General features: G+C 53.1%; 1 protein-coding gene across 3 annotated transcripts in view; it reads right to left on the reverse strand.

Moving 5' to 3' along the window:
* MDGA2 (MAM domain containing glycosylphosphatidylinositol anchor 2) overlaps positions 1–6,583 on the reverse strand; it is a 389,024-nt gene extending 382,441 nt beyond the window's left edge. For 2 of the 3 annotated variants that reach the window (XM_061354587.1, XM_061354586.1), the window contains exon 1: positions 6,392–6,581. In XM_061354587.1, coding sequence (XP_061210571.1) covers positions 6,392–6,464 — 73 coding nt within the window. In that variant the 5' untranslated portion in view covers positions 6,465–6,581. Of the gene's footprint in view, positions 1–6,391 lie in introns of all 3 variants that reach the window. The other variant, XM_061354588.1, reaches the window with a different exon arrangement.
* Between the last annotated feature and the right edge of the window lie 3,782 nt (positions 6,584–10,365).

A 10,365-nucleotide genomic window follows, 5' to 3' on the forward strand; every position in this document is an offset into this window, starting at 1 on the left:
GTGTCTTCCTTCACAAGATAATTATAACATACACTTATCTCCTTCTTTAACTATTTCAGTCAGTCTGAACCACCTTAACGCATGGAACTCCTCTAGTCCGTCCTCATAAGACCTGTTTTCCAGATCACAAACCAAGCTGGTACTCAAATACCCTGACAACAAGGAACCAGGGAAAACAGACATCAAAATCAAGCTAAATCCTGCTGAGAGCAATATGATCCTGTAGGATGCTCAAGGAAACTGCCTGGCCCTTCAACCTTTTATGCATGCAAGAAGCATTCATGGAAGAAGCTATCTCCCAGACTAGACCACCAGTATGCTCCTGGGTAGTCACCAACTGTTAAAAGAAAATCCTCCTTCCAGAACAGCCAGGCTTCAAAATCTGTCTGAGAACAGCAAACTGACTTCTCTCCATTTTCAGCTATATTTAGCAAGGCCATTATTTATGGAGATGGCAGGAAATAATTCAGTTGGATCTAGACACAAGTCAAAATTGGAATGAGGATCTATAAAAAGAAAACCAAAGGACCGAACAAGGAGCCAGGCATGGGGACTCAGAGTACGAGTGTGAGGGAGGGCTCTCCAGCAGCAATGGAGCAGCAGCACTGCAGACCCCAAACACATACACTGGGTCAGACCTAGAACATGGGGACCGATGGAGCTGGCTTCCCTCAGACAGCTGCTCTCAAAAACCCCATTCTCCAAAAGAACAGTATTTTCCAGGTTTAAGGAACAACCTATGGCCCTGAGTCCACCCTAGTCAGGGAAGTGACGGTGTCAGGGAGAGACAGGGAGCATCCTCCTCACTGTATTTGCTTCCAGCATGACCTGTGGCTGGATTCCTCCCATCCAGAAGGGGTTTTTCTGCTGGAGGAATAGGATAGACTGCAGAAGATCCAGTGCCCTACAAGAGTATATATATATATATATATGCACATACAGGCTGGCACTGCAATGCCTGCAGGGAGCAGATCATTCCCTTCATCGAAAGAGGTCCCAGAAAATATCTGAGGAGGGTGGGAGACAGATCAGAGCTTTAATCATTCATCTGTTTCCTTCCTCCCCAGCACTTCATCTAACTGATGCTAGTTAAATTGGATTTTGCTCTTCTGAGCCAGGAGAGCTTTTATTTTATTTAAAGACTGTTCCCTTCCCACCAGATTTCCTCCAAATCTCCCTCACACAGAGTCAAGAGCAACATTTTGATCAGAGATGCAGAGAGCATCAGTTGTTCCTGGGAGGATGAGATGTGATGTGATGCCATAAAGCACAGCACAGAAGCAACTTGCTGTATGCCAGGACTGCATTAACCTGTCGCACACATCTCAGGACACACGAAACCTGATGGAAGTTTCTGCACTAATTCAGTGGAGCTGGAGTCAGGTTTAATCCACTGCTGATCTTCTCCACACATTTACTATTGAGCATAGTTACAACTTAACTCTACACATTTGCACCATTAAACCCCTAATTATTGCCCCCCAGAGCAAAACCAGCCCGCCAGATGCACGGAGTAGTACACCCGGACATCAGATTCCTTCACTCCCACAATGCCGGCTGCTGCATGGCCCCTTACCTATGGCACAACCAAGAACCACGAGCAGAGTCAATCCCAATCGTGTGGCTGTAAGAGGCATGATGGCTCCTTCCCTGACTCTGCACGTTCCCAGGTTCAACTGCTGAAGCTGAAGTTCATCTCAGACCACTGCTGAAATCCCAGTGTAAACATCTGCAGCGTGAGAGAGAGGAAGAGATCCCTCTCTGGGGCTCAGTTAAGAGTTAAAGCTCTCAGTGATCAGTTGGCTCCTGCAAAACCTCCTGGAGCGGGTGGCAGAGAAGCACACAGCTGCTCAAAAACAGCCCCTGTGGTACCGCATAATTCCTCCCCTGTTCCCAGGGTCGCCTTGCTTCCCTGGCACAATGTCCTGAATTGTGTAGGGTTAAACTGTCCCACACAACGCCTGCATTCACACACAGCCACACCACGGAAATACCCTGGGTCCCCATGCGACCGCAGTGACATCTGGGACCAGTGATCCAGAGGCTGCCCTCACCAGCAGAAATGGGTAACCAGCCATTGGAACAGGGAAAATGCTCTTGCTTGGAGGTTTGGTTTTGTTTTTTTCATTTTCCTCCCTCCCTTCTCTCATCCTTCCAATCCATTCATTCGACCAGGGCAAGTGTTAGGGAAAGACCAGGTCAGCAGCAGCACATAGACACTCCCAGCTCTGAAGCCAGCAGTCATTAATCCCCCCCCAGAGGGCTAAGCATTCTGCAAAAGAATTATTGTCATTATAAAGGGGCAGGTGGAGGTGAGGAAAGATCTTTCCCAAAGCTGTATGACCCTGGTCCACTTCTCCCAGGATACAAAGCACTTCAAAAGACCCCAGTCAAGCTGCTCTCTGGGGTGGAAGGTTACAGCTCTTCTTTCTGGGTTCCCCATTTCCAAATCTGCTTCTATATAAAACATACCACTGCAATAAAAATTAAGAGTATTGGGTAACGTTTCATGCTTGGCACAAGGAACAAGGACAATCACACTGACATTTAATAAAGTAAATACCTATGATTCCACATTATTTTGCACCAGCAGTGGAAAGTCCAGTTGCTCCCTTTGTCTCTTCTCCCAACACTTTGCTGAGTCCCGCATCCCAGTTTGGTGCAGAGCCCTGGGGAAATGCTGACATGTCTGAGCACGGTGGATACTCATTTGTGATCACTTGCTTCCAGGGGCATTTATGTCTGTCCTAACATTATCCACATCTGCAAGTAGGATATTCAGTGCCTTCCGTTACAGGAGTTGGTATAAAACACGTTGTGGGGGTGCACAGCACAATGGCTACTGCATGCACACACTCCTCCCTGAGACATACCCAACATGTACATTCATAAAAAAACTGCTTTCAGCAGCTGCACTGCTTATTTCTAGCTGAAGCCATGGCAAAATAACTAAAAGCTCTGTGAACATCAGGTAAAACATGCCTCCGTGGCCCTGGGGAAACCATGCTGCACAGGGGGCTGCTCTGGGTGCTGGGGGGCTTCCCTTCTCACCATGTGTGGCACCCCTGCGGGTGCAGCAGCACCTTGTCCAACGGGAACCACGGCTGCTCCCAGCTCCTGTGGCAACTTGCATATTTGGAAAACAGCTTCCCAGAGTCAGAAAGCGTCAGCTCCAACACTGGAGCAATTCCCCCCCGACGTCCTCCCACCACCAGCCATCACTTGGCACCGCTGGCAGGATCTGTCCTGCTCCCCAGGCACCCCTCCAGCCCACAGCCCAGAGGTGCTGGCATTGCTCACTCTCTCTGGGCTCATTTCCAGGTATTCACTACATTGCTCCTACATTGTTCCTCACTCAACAAGGCACAAGGTGGGACCCTATGGACACTGTGCAGTTCAGCACCTTAACCCCAAGATCCCAGTGAGCCCCCCCACTGGGGCAGTTTGACACCAGGGAAACAGACAAAGGAATCTGCTCTCCACTAACAAAAATCCCACATTTTTATGAGCTGCTGCTTATCTGCTTAAAAATGCCCTATGCCCATGTCAGCCTTCTCATTTAACCATTTCTTCCCTTGTAATTTGAAGTTTGGTGAAAGGATGACCATCATGTTCTAAATACCTACATTTTCTGCTTTATTAACAGCGCAAGTCATGCATAATTCTAAGGAGAAGAAAAGTTCATAGAGTACTGGAGTTTTTCTGGATTATTTCACCAAGAAAACAAGCTGGGCAAACCAGAGCTGAGAAATTGCATGTCTCGCTGGGGATTTTAGCAGCTCCGCTCTCCCTTCATCCCCTGAAGAAGCAGTGTGAGACAACCAGGGATAGCAGGCACTTGGCAGACCTGTGCCTGCCCAACTCCATCCCTGCCCTGCTCTTCAGCCCTGGGAAACTGTTCTCAGTGTCAGTGCCTCAGTTGCCTCTGAGATTCAGCTGTATGATCAACCGACATTTTAATCACAGGTCTAACTATTCAGGAGCAACAGTTGTACAGCCAGACATCATCGGTCATTAATTTCCTTTTTTTTTTTTTTTTTATGAACTAGGAATTAGAAAATCTGGACTGTTTATTTTTCATTTAAAGGCACCAAACCAGCTCTTAAGTGCTGCTGTTCCAGGCTGGTGTGCACGCTGCCATACCATGGGCTGTGCCGGCACAGGGCAGAACTGAGCAGTCCTGTCTACACCTCCTGCAGTGCCAGAGATGAGCATCCACGGCAGGCAGCAGGCAGGCAGTAGGCACACAGTGCCAGAGAACAGCCAGGTGGAGCTTGGGCAGCGCCCATCCCAGGTGAGACCCCATTCCAGTGACTCCTAAGGACGAGACACAACCTCAAAGGGAAGAACTGGGGAGAAGTCGGAGTGGCAGACTGCACCTCAGTGATAGGGCTCAGCGAGCTGAGATGCTGGAAGCACTCAGTGCAGGACTGGAGAGGGCGGCAGGGCTCACGCAGGGCAGCCACGCACCGCAGCACACTTCTTCACACAGTGGAGGAGCACACAGGGGAGGCTGCTGGAGCTCTGCCTAATCTCAGAAGGAGCATCTGCATTTCAGGGCACTGGCACAAAGGCAGGGAACAAGTGGGTTAACTCAGCAAGGCATCTTCCTAACTGCACCATGCTTGGAAGCAGAGCCGTGAGGATCCTGAAATCCTCAAACAGGGACAAAAAAAGTTGTTCAAATCCCATAAACCTGTTTTTCTAAAGCAACAAGAACCAAGCAAGGTCCATCTCCCAGGCTTGGGCTCACTTTTGCAAACAACTCAGGGCAGTGCCTTTCTCAATATGGCCCTCATGCACAGAGTGGGCTCTTCAAGGAGCTCCGGGCTGCCAGGAGGCAGACCCTGGGCTCGTCCCTTTTTCGGCAGAGCACACTCTGCATTCTCAAACCGACCTTCGGGAGTCAATGAACAAACACAAATTCATGTGAAACAGGTTTCAAATATAGTGCAGCCACATATGACTGACTTCACACAGCTCCCCACACACATCAGCCCTTCACCCACCGTCGTTCACCTAAATCAGGCGTTACATTTTACAGGATGAAAACGCATCACTGCCAAACAAAAGTCTTACTACAAATCTGCATGTGATATCTCTTGTGCATCGATAGTGGTGCTCAGTCTGGGGCAAGATCTCCCTTTCCTGTAGGCCCCCACAAAACACGCTCTGCCTGAACAAGCTCTCTCCTATTCATGACCGCAGTTGCTATTCGAACGCATTCAACAAAATGCGCCTGTGTATCGGAGAAGGCAGGGAGCCCCGGTGCCGCCGGTGTCGCGATCTGCACAGTAATCTAGCCGCTGCGAGCAGCACGGCTCAGATATTTTCAGTTACAATGAAATTTTGCAAAATTAAAAAAAAAAAAAACAAACAAACGTAAAAAGCAAATAAAGGGGGGTGCCGGAGCTCCCTTCCTGGTGGGAAGCAAATGTTTTAGTGTCGAAACAGACACACGAGCTGGACAGAGCAGATGTCAAACAAAGCATTTACTGGCAAATTCATTAAGTCTGAACATCGAGTGCCAAATCCAACACTCCCACCGACACCGCACCGCCACTTACATAACCCCCTACCGCTGGGACCGGGGCCGGAATATCACCAGGGTATTACTGGGACCGGGGCACCGCCGGGATTGGGGCATCACCGGGACCAAGGCATAGGCAGGGTATCACCGGGACCGGGGTACCGCAGGGGCCGGGGCCAGCGCACCGGGCGGTGTCCTCCCCGCGCAGCACCGGCTGAGAGCCCCGCTCTCCCAGCTGCTCGGCTCTGGGAGCAACAATTCCCGCAGCCGCAGAGCCGGACCCCGCGTAGCCGCCCAGGCCCCGGGTGCTGAAAGCGGGGCTCGGGGTACCGCGGAGCACCCCGCTCCCTGCTCCGCAGCGGCGATTTGCAAGTCACTGCCTGGGGGAGGCCGGGGGAGCCGGGCGCATCCCTGCGCGCCCGCCCGCGGAGCCGCCCGCCCCGGCGGAGCCCCAGGAAGTTTGAGGATCGCCCCCAACCCTCGCTCCGCGGTCGCGGGCGGGCGGCAGCGCCGCTGCTAACAAGTGCGGCGGCCCCACGGCGCCCCGCGAGCGCGGAGGAGCCCCAGCGCAGCGGCGCCCATCGGCTCCTCGGCGGTGGGCGGCCCGTGCCTCCCGGGCCACCCGAAGCCCCCCGAGTGCTCTCCCCGAGCCACCGACACCCCGCAGGTTTTCCCCGTGAAACGCCAGTGTCTCATGGCAACGGCGCTGCCTCCGCTCTGCCTCCGCTCTGCCTCCGCCGGCTCTCGCGGCGCGCAGAGGGGCCCGGCCACCCCCGCGGCCGCGGGAGGTAAACCCCCTATACCCCACCGCTCCCGCCCCGGTGACAGTCGCGACAAGGTCACGCCGCGCCCCGGACTCACCATACACCCCTTGCCCGGAGCTGCCCTCCAGCAGAACCGTCAGCAGCCCCAGCAGCCCGATCGCTACATCCATCTTCACGTGAGCATCCACATATCCAGCCCGGCGGGGGGGTCGGAAGGGGGGATGCGGGGAGGGGGCAGCGCAGTGCCCGCCGGAGCCCCGCGCTCCGCTGCGGCCGAGCCGCGCACGCCCGCGCAGGCAGGGTGGCGGGGGCAGGCGGCGGGCACCGCTCCGGTCCTTCCTCCTCCGCCTCCTCCTGCGCAGCGAGAGGCGCGGGGCGAGCCCCCCGCTCACAGCGGCAGCCCCCTCAGGGCGCCGGCCGCCGCCGCCGCCGCCTCCCGGGGCCGCCGAGCGCCGCGCGGGGCCGCCGCAGCCGGCTGCGCCCCGCGGCCATCAGATGCCATCGCAGCGCCGCGGCCCCCGCATGGCGCGTGGGGCCCCCCGCAAGGCGCGGAGGTGGTGTCGGGGTGGAGGGGTGGGGAGGTAAAACGAAGCGCGGAAAGAGCGCGGCCAAGGGGCCGAGTCCTGCTCGTAAGCGACGGGAGATGCGCTCAGCGCGCGTGCGGAGCAGCGGCCGGGCCCATGGCGAGGGGCGGCGGGGCGGGCGGGCTTCCCTCCGCCGGGCGGCGGGGCAAGGGGAGCGCGGAGGGAGGGCGGCGATGTGCCGTCACGTTGAGCTCTGCGTGCCGGCAGCCTGCGCCGGGGAGCCGCAGCCCGGCGACGTCAAAGCTGCGTGGCTCGCTGCTACGCGCCTTCCTCCGCCTCCTCCTCCGCCGCCGCCTCCCGTGTCCCCCCCGGCTCCACCACCTCCGGCGGGCGCGCAGGGCCGCGGGCGGTGCCAAGGCGGGGCTCCGTGCAGCGCTCCGGGATGCGCTGCGCGATATGGTGACCCCCCACCTCCTCGGGATGCGCGGTGCGCCCCGTGCCCCAGCGCGGATCGGACGGTGAGGGGCGCCGATCGCCCGCGCTGGCTGCGCGCTCCGTCCCCAGCTGCGGTAGGGTCCGGACCGTCCGTGGCTGCCCGCGCACCACCCGCCAGCCCCGGGCTGCGTTCCTGTGTGGGGCTTCGTACCCCAGATCCACGTCTGCCCGGTTCCCCGTGCTGGAGCACCCCAGGGCTCAGACCCCCTCCCGCTGGTGGCATGCACTCGTGGGGTGCCGGAGCAGGGGGCAGCAGTGCTGCCTTCCCCAGCTTCCGTGACCGAACCCCCCGTGCTTGCTCTAGTTGAGCGTCCAGGGATTCCCATGTCCTGTCAGGAGAGGTGATGCAGAGATGGGACAAGCTGCTCTGTGGCTCTGGAAGGCAGCGATGCAATGCAGCACGCCCTAACTTGCAGCGCACTGCTGCATTTTCACCTGGTTATCCCCCACTTCTGTGATGTTTGGCCTCTATCAAGTATCTGAAATTCCTTCCTGGCTCCCAGCACATACCCAGCTCTGATGTTTGTACATTTTGGGGTCTCCTGGGACTTGTGCTATACAAAAGCAAACCAATGACCTGTTGAAAGTGACTGCCCCATCCTCTCCCCTTCTTGTTTGGTTCCTGCCAGAAGTGCACCAAAACCATGGGTCAGTTTCTTGAAGGAAACAGGGAGCTTTGGGGTCCATCGGTTGCAGAGCACGTCTGTGCACAGCCCAAGCTCTGCTGAACCCAGTGGGTGTTTCAGCCACAGGGAAGGCATAGTCCGTGCTCCCAACAAAAGTTTACTTCCTGCCATCCACCCTGTAGGGTGTTTGCAAGCATCAGGTGGCTTTTTTATTGAAGGGAAAAGTGCAAATATAGCAGGCACTGGCATATGTTTTTAACTGCTTGCTTAGCTTAATTTTAGCCAGCCCTCAAACTTCAAGGAGCTGTGTGGTAGGTTATCATTGGCTGCAATGATTTGGTCTATCAGAACATCAGTATTGATTAAAAGGCATTGGATTCCAAGGAAGTTACCTGCAGCACTTTCCTGTGGGAAGCAATGGCGGCATTAGTCCCTCACCTCATGATACAGGTCTGCAGCTGAGCATGTCATTCTATCCTGGGCATTAACTGACCCAAGTGAGCAATGCTGCTGCCTTGCTAGCAACACTGCTGTACTGCCTGATGCAAAATACTCCCAATGTAAGTAAGACTGACTGTACTCTTCTGCCCACAGAAACAAGGAACCATTGAAGCACACCGCAGTGGGCTGGTTTCCATTTCTCAGCACCAGAAAGATTTAATAGTGGGATGTAGCACCAAGGGCATGTTGTAGGCCCCTCTGTTGTATGAGGGAACAAGGTAAATAAAATCAAGCTAACTGCTTGAATAGCAAAAGTTCCAATGCTTCCCACACTCCATCAGCCATTTATTTCAGAAGCTCTTTTCTTAACTGCTTTTTCATTTCATCCCACACCAGACAGAAGCAAATTATTTTCTCTCTCACTGTTGGGAGCAAGTCTACAAATAACTGAGATTTAACTAAAGGAGACTATTAAGCAGCATTAAGACTGAGTAATTTGGTGGTGTCAGTGCGTGGTTCATGTTCTTGTCCCTCCTTATCAGCCACACTGGCTTGAGATTGCCAACATCCAACAAAACTAAGGCAAAGCTAAATAATTTAACTTGGTCTCATAATTCTGCTGAATTTCGGGAGTGCACATATCATGTGAAGCATGTTTAGAGTGTGAACAGATTATACATAATTAGAAAATCATCCTAGAATAAATATCTTAAAAAGGGGAAGGAAAGTATTTGTCAGGTGCCAAGTTCAAGCCTGGATCATTTATTGTTTAAGTTCCTGTAAAGACGTAGCAGGAATCCTCGTGGTGCCCAGACAGGAATTAAAAGACTCCATCAAAGCTAGATATAGCACTTACCAGCCTTTCTATTTTCATGGCAGTTCTCTGCTGGGCTGGGGAGGAGTTTGCTTCCCAGAGGGACAACCTTTGCACATGGAGATACAATGGGCAAATACACAGGAATGCCCAACAAGAGGTGTTTGCCAAGTGAATGGGAGCATTACCCTTATCCACTTCCAGTCTAGTTCCTGTGTGTGTTGTGTGGGAAAGGCTCAGCCAGCAGGAGCTGTATGGGAGAGTTGCACTTTGACCAACCATGACCAACTGTGCTCTGATGGAAGTGCGGGTGGAATGCCAGTCTTAACCATTATCAGTGGCACAAAAATTGGAGCATTTCTTGCTGTGAAAATGTTGCTCTTCTCCATAGCCAGGTACGAGCTGACTGTCGACTCTGCTTGTGCATTTGCAGTCTACAGTATTTTTGTTAAAGCTCCAGTTTCTGCATTTGCAGCATGATGGGAATTCCTCTATTTTTACATAATTCTTACTTTTCCCTCAGGCACACATGCACACTAAGCCTGTACCCTTCATAACAGCAGACAAACAAGTTAAGAGCACAAACACTAAATGCTCTCCTTTTGGACAGCGCAAGCTCTTCACAACTTTCTTAGCCTGTGGGTTTCAGCTGCCATACCAGTGAGGCTTCCCTTCTTCGAGTCGGATGCTGGAAATGAAGATTGCCACCGAAGGTCCATTTGAAGTGGTGGCTCAGGATACTCCAAAGATTTCAGCAGCATCTGCTTTGTGCCTTTTCACATTCTCTCGATAATATGTAGTTTGTTCTGAAGACTGAAACAGACTTATTTAACAATGTTTAGGGCCAAACCTCCAAAGGATGGGGTTTTTAGATGAATAACTAAGTGTGACAGACCCTTTACACACACCTGTTATCTTCACTGGTGCAGTTTTAAGTCTCAGGACTATTGTGAATTACATCAAGCTACCTATTTTTAGGCTAAGTTTGCTCTCCAGGACTGATGTGAATTGGGAACAATCCTGGCATCCAAAAATTTACACAGATGAAACAATTTGGACAGCTGCTGGGAGATACAGCAGTCTAAGGCCAAGTTAAATGTTATTATGTACTTGGGCTTACTCTCTCTGGTGGGTTTCTCATTTGTTCAGATCAAATGTACTCATTTTTGGT

Source organism: Neopsephotus bourkii, unplaced genomic scaffold (assembly GCF_033783945.1).
Source record: "Neopsephotus bourkii isolate Nb327-2 ecotype Australia unplaced genomic scaffold, CSIRO-AGI_Nbou_v1 NB_740, whole genome shotgun sequence".
Lineage (NCBI taxonomy): Eukaryota > Metazoa > Chordata > Aves > Psittaciformes > Psittacidae > Neopsephotus > Neopsephotus bourkii.